This window comes from Anoplopoma fimbria, chromosome 4 (assembly GCF_027596085.1).
Source record: "Anoplopoma fimbria isolate UVic2021 breed Golden Eagle Sablefish chromosome 4, Afim_UVic_2022, whole genome shotgun sequence".
NCBI classification, from domain to species: Eukaryota; Metazoa; Chordata; class Actinopteri; order Perciformes; family Anoplopomatidae; genus Anoplopoma; species Anoplopoma fimbria.
The window spans coordinates 22,453,673-22,472,210 of record NC_072452.1 but is presented as its reverse complement, the minus strand read 5'-3'; the positions used below and the strand labels follow the sequence as shown (position 1 = coordinate 22,472,210).

General features: G+C 40.0%; 1 protein-coding gene across 7 annotated transcripts in view; it reads right to left on the bottom strand.

Annotated features, from left to right (window-relative positions):
• The window catches only part of prom1a (prominin 1a), a 74,171-nt gene that overhangs the window by 21,592 nt on the left and 34,041 nt on the right, over nucleotides 1-18,538 (bottom strand). For all 7 annotated transcript variants that reach the window (XR_008531174.1, XR_008531175.1, XR_008531176.1 and 4 more), the window contains exons 4-9: nucleotides 4,430-4,550; nucleotides 3,687-3,750; nucleotides 3,254-3,343; nucleotides 739-968; nucleotides 412-486; nucleotides 113-176 (exon numbers count right to left, since the gene is read on the bottom strand). Coding sequence is in view for 3 of the 7 variants with exons in the window: in XM_054597555.1 (XP_054453530.1) it covers nucleotides 113-176; nucleotides 412-486; nucleotides 739-968; nucleotides 3,254-3,343; nucleotides 3,687-3,750; nucleotides 4,430-4,550 (644 nt within the window). In the remaining 4 variants the exon portion in view is untranslated. The remainder of the gene's footprint in view (nucleotides 1-112; nucleotides 177-411; nucleotides 487-738; nucleotides 969-3,253; nucleotides 3,344-3,686; nucleotides 3,751-4,429; nucleotides 4,551-18,538) is intronic.

Below are 18,538 nucleotides of genomic sequence, written 5' to 3'. Positions count from 1 at the left end.
ATTGATTAGTGTAGTAAGACACAAAGCAGGAATTATTACATAAATGGAGTGGTATTATTTTTTTGTATGCTTTAAGAAGGAAGGTCATTTGTATGTGTAAAATGTGACTTACTCTCCACAACACTTCTGGTCTGTTCCACCACCATATGTGGCGTGTCGTTTACAGAGGCGTAGCCCTGTGAGAGGAAAAGGACAAAGTGTTGAGACATGGAGGTTTTTTTTGTCCATTTTTAGGGTGATTCTTTAATTTTTTATTGATTTCAAAATGGCAATTCAAAGGCATTCTGTAAAATGTTGTAAACCACTAACTGAAGCACAAGTAGACAAGGCAACGAAAGAAAAAATGGGTGACACTAGCACATTAAATAACACATATTGGCTATGACACACAGATTAACGTTCCAGACTCACCCTCTGGACGATAGCACTGAGGTCCGTTCTCAGTACGTCGTTCACTTTTTCCAGCTGAGCAGTCACCTTGGGTAGCTAAAATGTAAACAGACAATGAAACACTGATATACACACACACAGGGATAAACATTCAGTAATGCTATATGAGGGTATTGGGACACCCTCAACGATTCAGTACTTATTAATAAGTTATCAGATAAGCACCTGAGTACATCGTCCTCATTAAGGAGCGACATTGCAATAGTTCAGAAGTCACTTAGTTAAAAGTGGGACACGTGGAAGTAAACTTAAAGTGAGACGGAGTCCAATTTGCATTCAGTGTTGTACCCGTGTGTAGTTTGCGCCGATCTGCAGCTGGGACAGCGACTGGCGGATGTTGCGGCACAGCTGGGCCGAGGTGGCGTCTGACTTCTCGTCATGACAGCCGGGGTCGTTGAGCGTGCGGTTGATGCTGGTCCGGACCACACTCAGGTTGAAGTTGAGCTTCCCTGTTCCTTCCTGGAGAACCTCCAGAGCCACACCGACGTTCTCCAGGGCCTCCTTGGTTTCTCGCATGGCTGAATTGGAAAAAGAGCAAAGATGAGATTGAACGTGTATTTTGGTTCATCATCGGGGGGGAAAACGAGCAAACTCTCTCGTTTAAATTAGGTCGAGCAGTTTTTGATACAGCAGGAGTGTGTTACCTACTCCACTACATTGAACAGCAAATAGACTTTTCTCATTAGCTAACCTATATTGTGAAGTAAAACATTTTAAATTGTATGAGGTGTCAGGAAAGGCTTTTTTTCTCCCATGAGCCCCAGACGGCGTAGCTTTGCTGCAAGATGAATAATTAACATTTTATTTCAATCTTTTAGTTCTGTCCTGGGAAATCATGTGGAATTGTTAAAACAGGAGCTATATAAATGCACTCTCATATTCAGAGCAGTAACATCACTTTTTTGACAATGTTTCTGGGGCAAATATAAAATTTCAAATACATTTCTGATCAAACTGATTCAGTGGCTAGTATAAAACTGACTTTTAATATCAACAGTCACAGCAAAAGGACAGTCCGTATGATAGTGGCTCATGTTAATAAAAAGCACAGACTCATACAGGAAACAGTATGCACTCATTGTAAAGACTAGGCCTGAGCCGAGTTTGTCATACAGAGTTTCAGATCCAAGCCTCGCTGTTCTCCAGCATTTGAAATTAGAGTCTTGACTTTGCTTCCTCTAACAAAAATGGTTGCTGTCAGTAACTAACTCTTTCCCCAGCATTTGAATGCATCACAAGTGAACAGACATTGTTAGTTAACACTCACAGAGTAGCCTGCAGCGGCCATTTAAAATTAAACAGGATAAAGAATGAAAAAATAAAAACACTGGCATCCTTCAACATATTAAAGATGCAAGAGAGAAGGAGAGGAAACAGTGTATTTACTTTCACATAGCTAAACTCTTAGCCGTACTCGAGGGAGTAAAAACGCAGATGTTTGTTACTGTGTTTTCCAGTTATGAATCTCCTGTATCTTTAGCATTCAGATTTTTTACAACTGATGAAACACGGTTTTCGCACCGGATACTAAGACCCTCTGGCTGCTCGGCTCAGCCCCAGTAGGAACACAATAGTACACAAACATTGAGAACACAAACTGTATTTACAGTCGTCTCTGGTCAAGCATTTTACCACCTGAACCGTATGCATGCCTGCTGACTGCTGTATATTCCATGTAGTGTTACATCCATATACAGCTGCTTGAAATACATAACTAAATATGATCATACCTTTTAATAATGACATATTCAAATGGTTGATTTATTGACATGGGAGTGTGCTGTAATTTTGTGGTAAAATCGGTTAAAGTAATGTGACCGGTCACACAAACACACATGTTTATGCTCACTTCACAGCGGGGGAACACAAGTGGAGAAAAAGGGAGATGTCCAGGTGCAGGTTGAATTCACATTGGGGTTTGGCAACATCGTAAAACTGCACTAGGCAAGATTATTTGATGGAAAGGGAATAATATCTGTTAAAATATGTAAATGGGAACTCAGATTATCTTTCTGTTTGCCCCAAAAAACTGTTTATCTGGTGACAGCCCTCACAGAAAACCATCTGTGCTTTCTGCTGGTGTTGCATTTAGAAACTGTGATAAAACATTTCTACTTTCTTCATTTCTTCTTCTCTACCAGGCAGATCTTTAAATTCAAAAGGTGGCACTTAACTGATATCACTTAACATAATGTCTGTATTGTTAGGTTCGTCACCAGAATCAAACGTTGCGTAGTGCAGTTTTAATACTTTAATTTGTTGTTGTTCATTTAAGGCGCTCAGATACGTCCAAGTACTCAGGGAAGATCACAAGGGAACAGATTACGGGAGCATCACCGGTGTCAAAGTTCACAAGGTCAGGGGATTGAGGGACACGGTCCAGTTACTGAGTTACTGTTACCTTTGATGGCTCTCTCGATTTTCACTTAATAAAAAAGCATAGAATATCAAAGGTTAAAAAAATGATCTAAATGATAATTACAAGTCACAGCTTTTATTAACTCGCTGACCTTCAAGGAAAAAACCATTACTGTATATTATAGCCAGGGCAGAATATGTCAAAGCGATTTAATCTTTAATAGAGTCTTATTACAGCATACTTGTTGGAGGGGAAATCTGATAATGGGCTTCACTTATTCTTTAAATAACTGATAATATTTGCAACTAATTCAGGATGTTATAAGTCACTTAATGACTTCTATAATATTGTGTACTGCAGCTGTAACCTGCATTCAGTAGCAGCTTACAATAACCTGATCATATCGTAGCTGAAGAGGAAATGAAACAAAACCCGCAGACGTACCTCCAGCAATATTGAGCACTCTGTCCAAGGCAGGACGGACCTCCTTATCCAACTGATCGTGTATCCTTCCACCCAATAACGGACCTATATCTGTAGAGAACGCAGCATCAGATCAACAGAAGAAAACAGTAAAAAAAACAGTCCTTTTTCTTTATTATGTTTGCTGCTTTTGCAGGTGTTTTGAACTTTCAGGAAAGAGCTGCCTGCAGTGCTATCTCAAAGTAGGATGAATGCACAAGGGATCCTCTATAACAGTCACCGCTGTAGCTATCTAGACCTAGATATGTCACAAGTCTGTTGTGAAAACAAGTCAAGGAAAGTAGACACAGTGTATTCAGATAATAAGCATGATATATGACCAAGAGCAGGAAACCAGTGGATCGTTTCTGTCCACTTCACTTCGCCATCAGAGGCACAGAGGAGGTCTACTTACTATCTAGGTCATAGATGACTTTGTTCTTGGCAGTGGCGTATTGGGATATTAGGTAATCAATTTGCTGCAAACAGGAAACACAACAGAGCAGAGTGTTACAAATAGAAGCAGATGGAAATCCGTATATAAAGTCTTGTCATAGTACAGCACAGCTTCTTTTTATTTGTCAAAATGAAATGGGGGGGAAGTAGAAAATCAGGCTTCACAAACAACATATAACGTTTCACAGCTGTTTGTTCTCAAAGCAGCCAAGTAAAGTGAAAGTCTTAAACCTGGGCTCCTGAAATTGAATAAAATGAGTGTTATTTTTTCTAAATTGTAGCTGTCAAAATTCTCTTTTTTCCCACCTTGACAAGATTACATAAATGAGGCATGACTAGAAACGGTGGCAGTCTGAAATAACTCTTTACAACCTGAGTTATCAAGAGTATTTCTTTTTGAGTGAATTTTACATTTTTTGCTTTTCATTCAACCATGACTGAACTCTTTTTTCATGCTTTACCCAAACATTTACATTAGCTAAAATATCCTTAACCAGTGGCCCCATAATCAGCAAAATATAAATTGCTGTCTCATTGAGGTTTGTGCTATAGATTCTCAGGATTTTAACTATTTAATGATTACGTTTTTGTTCTGACAGCACATTAACAGAATTTTCTCAGTTTCTGCTTTCATAACATGCTATTATATCGCGTTGGGACGACAAAGCCAAATGATAAACGATAAAAAAACCTCTTTCTCACCATCGGCGTGTCATTGGCGAAGGTGTGCAGGTCCCTCATGTTGCTGTTGACCAACCTCCGTATGTTCTTCACCTGAGAGCTCAGGTTCTGGTTGGCAGCGTATGCACACAGCACTCCCATCCTAAAAACACACATGACAAGCACAAAAAAAACAAAAACAACAACACCGTGACCTTTCCTTCTCCTTATCTGCCACCGAGTGACCCTGCTGCTCCCACATCAGTCATCCCGGTAGCCCAGGGGTGTGTTTGACAGGACGGGGGGTGATAACATGTCATCAACAGTAGGGGTCAGTGTGCACTACCACATTTAACTTTTTTTAAAAACATTTTCTCTCTCAACTTCTTCTGAGTGAGTGCACCTGTGGAATGATCCTAATGTCCTTGACAGCCAGCTCTAATGTTCTTGTAATCGCAGTTATGTGTGATTATCAACACATATTTGAAATGAGTCTCTTTCTAAATGAGTCCAATTAAAATGGTTGATGGCATAAAAATGTACATTTGCTATCGGGGAAGCACATTTTTCTATTGGCGTGGAATACGGCACAATAAAAGCAGAAAATAAAGCACAAATACTTTAACTGGTAGCACAAAATGTTGATGAATATCAATTTTGTTACTGTTTTCCAGCAGACGGTTGTATTTTCTGCATTTTCAAGATAACAGATACATTTCAGGGCGATGTCTTTATCTAAGTAATTTGCAGATCAACTCATAGCAGGAAACACAGGTGTATGTACATTAAGTCTGAGGTCCCTGGGTTGTAAACATGTTCAAATTAAACGTGAAAACACAGAATTGCATTAAAGCAGACCATTAACGCAGACCATTAAAGCGGGCCTCTCGTGCACATCAAACAGACCTGAGTAGCTCGGTACAAGGCTTAATTAGCTTCAGCAACATCAAGGGGAAAGACGGCCCATAGTATTAAGCCGTTTCCATGACTCACACATCATCCCTGCTGAATCTTTCAGCCCAGCATCTCGCGGCTAGCACTGTGCGTCTGAGTTTGTCTTCATTGCTGCGTGGATGTGCGCCGGTGAGCATGGTCGGGGTTCACCGGGTGATTAACTTCAGAAACAGATGGTCATAGAAACTTCCGTTCGATGGATTTGTGAAGCATCAAACCTCTTGACGGCGCGGTTGTATAATGTATTTACATTACATTACATTACAGTCATTTAGCAGACGCTTTTATCCAAAGCGACTTACAATCAGTAGTATGTTACATATCATTCACCCATTCACACACTGATGACAGGCTACCATGCAAGGTGCCACCATCAGACTCTAACTAACATTCATCATCCAGTCCACACCGATGGCAAGCCTTCAGGAGCAACTTGGGGTTAAGTGTCTTGCCCAAGGACACATCGACTGCCGAAATCGAACCACCGACCCTCTGATTGGAGAACTACCTTGTACGCCACAGCCGCCCTCGATGTATAACATGCTGAATCTAATTTATAGGAACGCTTCAGCCGAATAAGCAGCTTTGTGAATGATGTAAGATGAGTCGCAGAAAAGGAATAACAAAAAGACTGACTGCGAGGCTACTGAGGAGGTTTAGATCAATGGAGATGAATCCGGGCGTTGTGACTCACTGCATAATAACGCAGAGGTCTCTGCGTGCGGGCCTGTTTATCTGTGTTACTCCGTGTGGGTTTGCGTAACGGCTCGTGTTTATGTTTGTGCCGACACTGCATGCAAAGTGAGGTTATGCCCCATCACAGTCTGAAAGTGAGATAATGGTGTGTGTGTGTGTGTGTGTGTGTGTGCGTCTGTGTCTGTGAGGTTAGTTCATCTTTACAGTTCTGTGATCAGCAGTCGCTGCTGTAGAAGTCTCCCTCTGTGAATATAATCCTGTTAATCAAACCCGCATTATGCTGCAGACATTTTGTCACATTAGGGATCGTACGGTGTCGTCATACACTGAATGTGCAAAATATTTGACTCTTTTAATGAACTACACGGATGAGGTGGAACCAAATGAGAGTCAATGGACCTCATGCAAGAACATTTACATATTCTTATCTTAACCTTTTTGTTTGATTACCTAATGCCCCTTTTTTTCTAATTTGTAGCTGTCATGTGCACAAATGACAAAACTCTCTTTTTTCCCACCTTGACAAGATTACATAAATGAGGCATGACTAGAAACGGTGGCAGTCTGAATCAACTCTAACACCCTGAGTTATCAAGAGTATTTCTTGTTTGAGTGAATTTGACATTTTTTGCTTTTCATTCAACCATGACTGAACTCACTTGAACCCAAACTTCAGATAACTCTGTAAATGACCAGCGTAAACATGCTGAATGTCACCTGTGCCTATATGATCACGCTCATAAGTATTGTAAATTTGCATGATTAATGCCTTAATAATACCATATAAGAGTATACGTGCTGCAGCACATGTTCTATATTGAAGTCCAGCTTTCAGAGATCCATAAAGGAAAATATGAAGTCCTCTTATTGTGTACAGAGGTCAGGACTGCATCCATAGAAACTCTCTGTTTTTCATAGCAGCCGTCTACTATCAAGTTCTGCAGGATTAAGACCTAAAACTTATGCTTTTTGCAGTTCTTGTTGCCTTGTCTTGTAGTCAATTGTATCTGAATTGGTTTTTGATTAAGAGCCTGGAATAAGGTATTTTGTTAATACAACTTTAAGAGAGTTTATCTTTTTGTACCACGGCATAAAATACGCCAGTAAATACCCTACTTTTACATTTTGAGGCTTAAACGTATCTTAAAAAAGGCGGTTGCAAACAAATGGCTAAATATAAAGAACATCAACACGGTAGCTTTTCCACCTTTACAGCCTCGTTGTGGGTATTCCGTGTTGTAGTTTGTTTATAGCCTAAGGTTAGCGTTTTACTTCTGGCGATTGATTTTTATGCTTCAGTGGAATAATCAGCTTTATGAATGATGTAAGATGACTTGTAGAAAGGAATAACAAAAGGACAGACTCAGAGGCTACAGAGGAGGTTTAGATCAATGGAGAAGAATCCGGGTGTTGTGACTCACTGCATAATAAGGCAGAGGTCTCTGCATTCATCCCTAACACAAACCGAATCAAGTATTCAACAAAGCTATGTAATAAGATAAGTCAAATTCTTCTTCTTCTTCTCTTTCATTGAAGTTATAGCAGTTTGACAGCTGAAGTCAAAACCTGATTGTCAGAGCATCTCTTCCAAAAGAAGAACTGTCAAAACAATCTCCGTTGATAAATGGTTGGCACATGTTGAAAGTGTTTGCGATTTGTAGTTAAGCGGCGTTAAAATAAGCATAAATGACTAATATGTTATAGCACCACGCGATGCCCTCCAGAGGGAAAACTCTTTTCATCCGTGGTGGCATCGAGCTGAGCCACGTCTGGAGGAATTCTAATGATGTTTGCCATAAATAGTGAGCAGGCCGACGCGGCGTAAACGCTGTCGTCGTATAAGCGGGGACTTAATGAGAAACTAGGCCAAACAACTAGGCTGGGACACGGTGAAGAGGAGCCACCCGGAACCAGGGGAGGATTCAAAATGGCCACTTCCACAACAAAAGCCTTTTGTCCAACATTTTTTCTCTGCCCTCTCTCTGTCTCGCTCACTCTCACACACACAGGGACACACTTTCATTCACATGCCTTTCCCTTTTACTCACAACTTCACAATCACACACACCTTCCATCTCTATTTCTCTCTCTCTCTGTCTGTCTGTCTCTCTCTCTCTGTCTGTCTGTCTGTCTCTGGTTGTCTGTGTCTTTATTGCCACATTGTCCTTTCGTTCCTCTCCAGCTCTTTCTCATTTGTCTTTCCGCTTTTGGCTCGTCTGTTTTCATCTATGTCTCTTTCACTACACCTCTATTTCTCAGTCTCAGACTTTTTTTTTTGTTTCCCTCTCTCACTGTTCTATCTCTCGTGCTTTATTTGAATCGTCCATAACCCCCTTTTTTTTGTTTTTGTTCTCTCTTCCCCTGTCTCCTCTTTTGCCCTCAGCTCCCTCTCTCTCTCTGTTTTCTCTCTCTCTCTCTCCTTGTGTCCACCTCCCTCTCTTTTTCTTTGTCTCTCGCTCACTCCCTCTCCCCGGCCAGTGTGCAGCAAGGTCACTGGAATCTGCAGCCAAACAAAGACTCTTTGAGGAAAAACGCAAAGCGCCCTCCGATGAGCTGTGTGTAGTACTCAACTGTTCACCTTTGCCTCAGCAGAATCAGACTTTAGTTAAGTCTGAGTTCAGTAGAGTTGTTTCGGCTGCAGTTTTAGATGTGTTGTTCGAGAAGTGGTGAAATTAAATCCGGAGATAAAAACCAGAAAGAAGAGGAGGAAAAATACATATTTGTGTAGGAAGACAAAATGATCAAACAGACAACAAACCCGGGGTGACAAGCAAGGCACGCCGGAGTTGAATAATAGAAAAGTAGATGAGCGCTGCTGTTGAGTGAATTTATTTGAGAGAACGCATCTTTTTTTTTTACGGATGCGTGCGTCTGATTAAAGGCAACAGGAAACATGTCAGCCTCCGCCGATCAAGACCAACTCCCTCCTGCAGTGGCACCTTTATTTCACCTTAAACTCAATCATGTCTTTTATATCGCATTTGATAGGGAGGTATTTCCGTCCATTCAGCTGAGTAGTTTTTTATAAGCAATGCCATAAAACTCACATATACAAGAGACAAAAAGACATGACTTTTACATGACAGAAGACGAGAGAAGATTTAAGTTTGAAAGTTCAGGCTTAAAGTGCATCAAAAATAACTTTTCACAAACTTACACATCCTGACAAATTGAGGCGTTTCCTTTCAAAATGTGAACTTTTTCTTCAAACTGATTACTGGCACAAAAATAGAACGACTACAGCGAAATACTTCAAATACTTTTGATGTAGTTATCCATGCTTGTTTCCGAAATATTGGAAAGTAATTTTCAGGTAGCAGTTGCCCTTTTAAAAAGCCATTCATCAACTCAGCCGTTCACTTTGTGAAGATGAGGGGTGCTGTGCAGCTTCATCACATTTCTGTTATCAGAAACTCCTAAACTGACCCGCCAGCTGAAAACTGTGTTTAATGGCTGCATGGCGGTGTGGCGGCTTGTTGTTACTGTGTCTCTTATAGACCGCAGGGGACAATTCAAACACAGAAGGAGGAGGATTTACCTCGAGCAACTTTATAAAAGGGCTGAAATTCCTGTTTGAGCGGAAGCCAAATGACACATGAAACTCTCCCTCAGGGTGGAAACCCCACAACAGCAGATGAAGAAGAGCATCAAACTAGTGCATGCAGTCCCCCAGTATCTAGGCCACTACTGGGGGCTGAGTGGTGAGTGTTACATGGTCTGGTGGCTCCATAGCTTTTACAAACTCTCAACAATGGGCCGCATTCAGCGGGGTTGTAGTTGCGAGGCCTCGGACAGTCGCCCTTCAGCTCCTCCCTGCTTTCACACTGCTGGAACTGTACCTCTATTATACTGTCAGTCAATTTGAAAATGATAATGTGGTCATTGTGATAATTCTAAAACAAATATTACCACTAACAATTAAACATTGCTTACTAAATAGTGCTGTGCAGAAAGTGCTTTTATTGCAATTACTTTTTCTTTAGACCTAAACCAAAGTATCGTCCAAGGCCTTATTCAAAACATTAGATTCACATCTTTGAACATGGAAATTTTGAGGTATTTTCAGCCTGACATCAGTGACCTTTATTCAAAAGCTCATGTTTCAGGCATTATGTTTCGAATGTATTTGGGACAATAGATCAGCTGATTACAGGAGCTCCTGTACATGCAGAGTGCGTATTATAATGTAAAAAGGTCACAGCCGCAGCCAGTAGCCACCATTTAAACCACTAACGCAAATATTTTATTCAATCTGAGCAGTCTTTCATTCTATTCTGACACGTTTGATTCCATAATTTCTCTTTTTACTCAACAGCATACACTCCTATTAATCTCTATATTCAATTTATTCCCTGTTATATTTCATTAGCCACCATTTTATTTCATCTAAGCCTCTGGTTAGCTTGTTAATATTCCATTTAGCTGTGTTTCCCCTGAACTAGCCATTGTTGCATCCCTTTTATGCTGTTCTGTTATATTTGTCTCATCAGAGCTTGCCAGGTCACAGTCTGAACCCGGCGTCCCAGTGCAGCATTATGTCTTATAAAGAATTTAACCAGACACTGAGAAGTTCTGTCTCCGGGGCTCCGCTTTAGGCATAACAACCCAGTTAAGACGGTGCTATTGTGCTCTGTTTTTTTTATTTCCCTCATAAGGACGTTGTGTAAGATGCTGTCTGTTTTGTCTAAAAACTAGCTGCAGTGGTTTGATGGGAGACAACAGACCATTAATTCCACTGTAAACAGTCCAGGAATGATATGAATACTAAACTGTGAGCCAAACAGCCTGAAGGGCTCAGGGTTGTTCAAACGACCACAGAAGGTCACTGAAATACAGCAGCATTTAAAAAAATTCTACCAAGGCCAAAAGAAAAGAAAATGTCCTCCTGAATTCCAAATCATTTTCTGATGAAACTTTAAAACATCCGGGAGAAAAAAAAGAAGAATATCAAAAAGAGACGGTGAACCATTAGTTCTGCTCAGTAAACCATCCCTGGAATAAATAAGGTTATGAAAAAATGATTAACCTTCCAAAGCAAACAGTAATGGTGTGAATGAAAAACAAATGTCAGTTTTCCAAAACAAAACAAAGCCTGTCGAGAAAATGACTATTCAGAGAAATTCAAAGAGCAGGAAATTTACTCTGTAAACTACTCTGTAACTTCATAACAACTTCCTGCACTCTATTAAGCCTTGACCGATCAAAATGATGCTTTGTATTGAATCAGCTATGATTTGCACGTCATTACTTAGCTCTCCGACTGTAACTCCAAGGACTCCGGAGAAGGACTTGAGGTGTAAAACCTTCTTTGGTGTCAGTACTCAAAAGTCTCTTTCCCATGAAATCTAGAGTTCTACAAAGTTAAAGACTCGCTAAATCACAGTGATTGGTTTTCATAAAGTGGTCCCTTTCCTATTAAGTATGCATGTTTTTTGCACATGCACATTGTTTATACGTCGGCTCACTGGTATGATTTGTTTCTCACTGGGTTTACAGCATCTATGGAATCATTGTGATCCAAGGATGACTGGATGAAAGTAGCTCCACAGCGTTAAATATGATCAATCCGGAGTGCACAGTCCCTTTTGGGGAATCTACAGACACAAGCACTTGGTGATACTAGTTTTGGCAGATGAGGAAAATGTTATTCAATGTCTTGTCACTCAAAGTTGTGTTTGTCTGCTTCCATATGAACTTCAGGGGTATCTAATCAAAATTCCTCTCTACTTTGCACTCAAGTGTTTTGGATGAAGAGGTTTTTAAGGCCGCGGATGTCACAGCAGAGTGCTTCCTTGTTGCTCAGAAACAAAAGCGTTGATTGTGTTAGAACTTTCCCAGTATAGAAAGATAACTATCAGAACAGAAGGCAGAAGCAGCTGACCACTCGGCCAGTGAGACATGTTTAAAAAAACAAAACATGGTGGCTTGGTCCTTTATTCCTCGCACTGCTGACTGCAAAATTTAAAATTAAAACAAAGTGACACAAAGACATTAAAGTATCTGTATTAAATGCTGATATTTCTGAATTATAATCCCCTCCAGCCAATCATCACTGAGATAATCGCACCTTTTAGATTTAAGCGACATCACCAAACCCTGCAGCTCTTCTCTCTCTCATATCTTTTCTCTTTCCCCGTAGCACCAATTTGCCACATCATCACTATTGTAACACAAATGTCTCCAATAAATTGGAAAGGAAGCCTGACCAAGCTGTGAGCATCCATTAGTCTCACGTAGAATTCCTGTTAGACTGTATTGATTTGTGGCGTGCACACTTCAATAACCCACGGACCGCCAAAGACCCCGGGATGAGAGGAAAAACGTAATTAGTGAGAAAATAAAATAGATTTCAGCTATAAACCAGCCCCACCAAAAAAAAAAAAGAAGAATCGGAATGATTAGCATGATGGAAGTCTCTCCAGGAGATGTGATGAATTATGGGATGCTCAGGAAATACTGACAACGACTTCTCTAGTTAATTAGCTTGGCAGTGGTTTGTGTGAAGCTGCCATTGTGTGGCGTCTACGTGCTGGGCAGCGACCATGGGTGTACGAGGACGTAATGATCGGTGGACAAGGACAGAAAGTGAGTGGAGATTAGATTTATTCAAGGAAATTCAACTAATAAATTCAGCAACATCTCCAAAATATTAATTAACAACAACTGTGTTTTTAAAAGAGTTTTAAACCAGCTCGATAAAACCAGAGAATTCTTGCATTGATGTTAAAGTTATTCCAAATCATTTACGATGTAGCTTCTCAGTATCTTCTGTCATTTTTGTAGATGTAAAGAAAAATACATCTACTGAATCCTGTCACTTTTGCCGAGTAATGTTTGATTTATTTTGTTGGCTTTAACTGCCCCAAAGTGAATTCCACGTGACGACGCCCCGAGTAAGCTTGACATTTAGTCAGCAAGTCGCATCTTCATAGTCATTCTGGCTCTTCCTTCATGACGGAGTGAAGTTCGTCTCACTATTAATGAATCCCCTAAAAATAGGCCGGCATGTGATGACTCCCGGCGGAGGCTGTTAACTGGGCGTTGTGTGGGTTACAGGCGGAAGTGTGAGAGTGTGTTGGGTTGTGTGTGTGTGTGACTGATTTAGCGCTTTTTTTTTTTGCGTGTCTGAAAGATTGTGTTTATGCATTTGTGTCACCAGTCAGGTGGTGACTGAGAGGTGTTTTCCTACAAGCACTAGGGAGTTTTGTTGCTGCAATCAAAACAAAGTATCAAATGTCAGTTATGTAAAGTTGTTAACGGCTATTTGAACTAGAACATTACTAACTTACTTTACGTGTTACTAACTTAACGTGTACGTGAAGGAGTGTGTGAACAGGTAGATGACATTAGATTTATTGTATATCAGTGTTTGTCTGTAGGCTGTGGCTGCTTCAGTGTAATAACAAGTGGACCGGTGATGAAAAATTAGTTTCTACTCATTAATTGGGTCACTTTATTAATAATTCAGCATAATTACGTGTTAATATCTCTTGTCACATAAATAAGAGGGAAAATTCTTTGCTTTTTTTTAACCCCCGAAGGTCCATACAGACGTAAGTAGATCAAACACTCCGACTGTTAAAGGTGTTGCCTACCACAGAGATTATGTTTTCACCAGAACTGGCTCAAGGTGAACTAAACCAGGGGAGCTCTATAATGTGATCAATCTTTAGGTTGCTTTGTTTATTTTTTTGTCATAATTCACTCTCTGTTTTTTGCTCTTGAGGTTATGTATTGACATGACAATCCACCTCATGCCACCTTTTTAAAAAGGAGCAGCTGCAATAACAGGAGGATTACAAATAACAATCTTGTAAAAACTAAGGGCCATCTAAATGAAACAGGTTCATATGACAGTCAGTGAACAGAACAGACAGTTTGTGGTCTGTAGACACTGAAATGTGATCAGGAATCTAACCGACCTGACACTGAACACAGCCTGAGGTCCTAATATCAATATCACTAGGACTTCATATTCTAATATCAAATATCTACAATATTAAATCATAAGCTTGGTTATGTCATCATGGCTTGCGGGGCTCTCACAACGGCTCTGCAAGTCTTTTGTTTACTTTTACATTTGGTCGTGAACCTTTTCGTAAAGCGCACACTTAGAGCTTTTAAGACATATCATAAATAGTTCACTGACAAAAGCACTATTAACATGTCCTTTCATATATTTTGCCAGCCAAATCAAATTGTTTACAGGACATTCAACCTTTTGTTTTATTATAATGCATTTACTACTTAACTTGTTTCTTTACAGGGCTTGTCGAAAGGCAATAAAGTAGTCCATGAATGTGAGATATGAGTTTACAGTTGCTCCTTGTCATAGCTGAAGTTGGTTTACAGCGTTTTGCAGATAACACTGGTTGTCTTCTTGCTTCTTCATAGTACTTTTTTTTTTTTTTTTTTTTTTTTTTTTTTTTTTGCATTCCCTATGGTTCCCACTGCTACAGCCCAGACGTACTACCCACATTCAAATAAATGTTTTCACTGCAACGCCTGATCTGGTGTGAATGCAGCCTTAGAGCCTAAACTGTCTGATTAGGATTTAAAGTGCGGGGTGCTGAACGCTCAGTTCACTGCCACATACATCATCGTTAATTAGAACCCATATGATTAGCATGAATTACTAAGCCCATAATGTTGGGACCTTTTTGTGTTAATAGTTTTGGACACCCAGCGACCGAAATAGACTGCTGAAATGCATGCTGGGTAAACGCATGAGGCAGGGGTCTTCCAGTTGACCGGAATAGAGGGAAGAATCTTCAATTTGTCCTTTTTTTCATTACGAATCCATGCATGTGGATTCAGAGCTGATTAGTGAAGACTACAATAACCCCTGTCGTTGATTTAATAATGTACGGTGTGGTCTTTTCATAGCTGGCAGGCCTGATGCAACATGCCGTTTTACTGCACACTGCATGTATTTATGCATGAGCTTAGGCATTATACGTTAGTAACAAACACACACAGGGCGGCGAGACAGATGTTGTTCATCTAAACCACCACAGCGCCAGTGTTCCCATTCACAGGAGGGTTAACGGAGAGCAAATATTGAGATTGGATCTTACAGAAAGTAAATGGATCATCTGCCAATGCTGTACACGGATACAGTCTTTCCAGTCATTATAAACTCGCTGTGCAGCCAAGCATTGTTCAACGTTACAAACGTTTATTTAAAATCTGTGGTTGTTTTAAAATAGTGAAGCCCAAGATAGAGCCCAACGGCATGCTGGGTACAGCTCGCTCTCCATCGCTTGCTACATTACATTCAATAACAGATGAAGGAAGAGAGAACGGAGATCCATGGGACGTATTTATTAGTTTATTGGTGTATGGAGGACTCAGTGAAGCGCATTGTCGAGTGTTTGGTTTGGATGAGCGGCGAGAGAGAGACCAAGACATTGTCCCCTTTACAAACAGCCGTGTTTTAAACGGGCACTGCACTTGAAATAAATGTGAGTAGATGATGCACAAGGCATGAAGAATATCATCATTTGATGAAGCGCACTGCAGCCATAAAACACATGAGGTCCTGACTTTCAATATTTCTCTCCATATAGTGTGAACATCATACTGCTTCAATGAAAAACCGAAAGAAAGCAAAACAGAAGATTAGAAAAAGAGGGTCTTATCAACCTTCAAGATACTTTAATAGGAGTCAAAATATATTTATATTGATGCTGATCTTCATTAATATGCACCAAAATACAAACAAAGAATAAACACATGCAATGTTTTGAGTGAATTGGGTTGATAAGGTTCTGTACTTCTGGCTTCATCAGACCAAACATAACCGTGACAAGGCTGCAGATATTCATACATTATTGCTGCGTCTTCACTAAAACTAACAACTAACAATTCCAGTTCAACCCCCTGTGAACTTGTGTCTTAAATGGTTGTTTTCAGAGTGGGATGTAATCGGTGACGCTAACACACTTCACTTTGATTTTCCTCTGATGCTTACATGTTTCTGGCTGTGTATAGGAAACACTTTTGTTTCTTAATCAGCCTCTCCGGCGCGCGCCAAGATTATTGGCTCTAAAAGAAATCAGTCTAATGTAATTAGAAGGCGCAGTAATTTGCGGATTTGCAATTACTGCCGGCCTGATAATCAGTTTGTTTATTTAGATTTCAAGATTCATTCACCTGATTTCATCCTGCTGAATCAGAGTGTCGCCTTTATCTGGTTGTGATTCAATTATTGGTGTTTGATTTAATCTACAAAATTTAGATTTATTCCAACAAAGCTAATTTCCTGCCTCCAGCAAGTATTATAGAGAATGAACTCTGTCCTGAACTTCACATCTGCCGTCTGTTTTGGTAGATTTCATCACACATTCTGACAACACGACCGTCTGTTTTAGCCGGAGCATCTGAGCAGGAGTGTGTGTGCGCTTTCAGCATGACTGGCATCCGTGTGAATCAAATCCTTACAGCGCTACTCTAACCCAGTGAACATTACTCATTCATGTTTACAACCACAGCTTTTTGGCAGCTCCTCCGGGATTTGACCCTGCCACTTTCAGAGTAAAGGGTGATGCAAGAGTTAGTTTTTTTCCTCTCATCTCCTGCTCTGATTCTGTCACATAAATCCCATGTAAAATATTATGATAATAAAACTACTGCACTGAAATTTAAAGAAATGTGTCAGTGCCTCTGCAGTGGTCCAACCGTATAGTGTACTATTGATCTGACTCTGGTAAGTGAAAGTAGCCCTATATTTTTGTTTGTCAAATTAATACACATCCCGACCGTGTGCTATGATAATTAAAACATCACCCAATAGTGGTGGTGGGGCTGGACGATATGAAGAAATTCAAATATCACCATATTTTGTCCAAGTACGTCAATATCAATATTGCAACAATATCGTAGGGTTGACTATTGATGCTTTTACAGAACATTAACTGAGATTTCTAATAAATAATCGTTAGTAATGTGGATTTTATGACTAAGTAAGTAAAGGCAAAATATAGAGCAGCTAGAAAAATCTGGTAAATTCCATCACTTTACTGTAATGCAGCCTTTAAAACCAGGATCCATATTACAATATCCAAACTGTAAGAGGATATCTAGTGTCATATTACAATATCGATATTATATCAATATATTGACCAGTCCTAAATGCTTGCGAAGTATTTGGGAAATACGATTAAAGGGCTTAATTTGGTGTCAAGAGCATTACATTGATAAACAGGGTTATTGTTACTTGCATTGATCATAATAAGGTCGTCTACACTTTGGGATAGTTGGCAAAACAAAACACAGTCCTGTCTGGAAAGTGCAGATCAGAAACACCACAACAGTTACTGCTTACCACCAAAGGTATGATGCCAGAGTAATATAAAACAAGCGACTCATGGATTACCAAGCAAAGTGACAGAAGTAATATAAAAGTAATTTTGTTTTTTGGCATCTTCACTCTCCAACATATTATTAGCCTCACCCTCAGCTGGGTGTCTTTTACCCCTCTCAATCCGATTTCAACACTTCTTGGAAAACAACAATCTCCTCTGCCACTCCTCTCTGCCTCGCTGTTGGCTTTTTCTAGTGGCGGTAAAAAAAAAAAGCAGTCCGGGCCTGTGCTCGGTACTCATCGCTCTCCTCCCTGTAATTGCTTCATTAGAGCCTCTGCAGCGTCTCTGCCCGGTAGCTGGGGAGATTTAATAAGAGCTCTGAGGATGCTCTCAGACTCTTGCGGCTGTGCTTCTAGGATATTGCCTTGGAATTTCTAATAGCTGGGCTTCGTTCCAACCAAGACAAAAAGTCAAAGAACGTCAAACTAAGTACACTCCTGGATGCCTTCAGTGCTAACACAATGGGCCAAAGCAGCTCTCCCAAGCCTTTTGTGCTGTGGCTTCATCCCCAGCGGCTACTGCTTCTTCTACCGCTGAGACTAAACCGAGTGGAGAGAGGGTTTGAGTTTTCCCCCGGTCCATTTTCTGAAAGATGAGATGCAGTACAGCCACATTATGTAATAGGCTCACATTTAAGAAGCACAAAGTTAACCTAAAGCTTTACTCCAAAAATATTTTCAACCCACTCCTTCATAGTTTGACATTATCATGTGCAATTTCAGGTGAAATCTCATCACTCACTGCACAACCAACTCTGCTCCCAGCAGACCACATGACAATAATAACATGACAATAAAAACCTGTGCAATACATTACACATTACACTGTGCAATAATAGTTAAAAAAGTTAAAATAGTTAAAATAGTTGGGGGTTTTTTCTCTGTCTGTAAATATAATATTTCAGTTATTGATGTTTTTTCTACTGTTTTTTTTTTATTGCTTATTTATAATACTTGTTTTATTTTATTTTTTATTTTTCATTTTTTATTTTTTATCTTGTCTTCTTCTACTATGTCTCTTGTGTGCACTTTACTCTACGCTGTTGTAAGCCTGCAAATTTCCCCGCTGCGGGACTAATAAAGGATTATCTTATCTTATCTTATCTTATCCACATATTTTTCCAACCCTGTCTTAA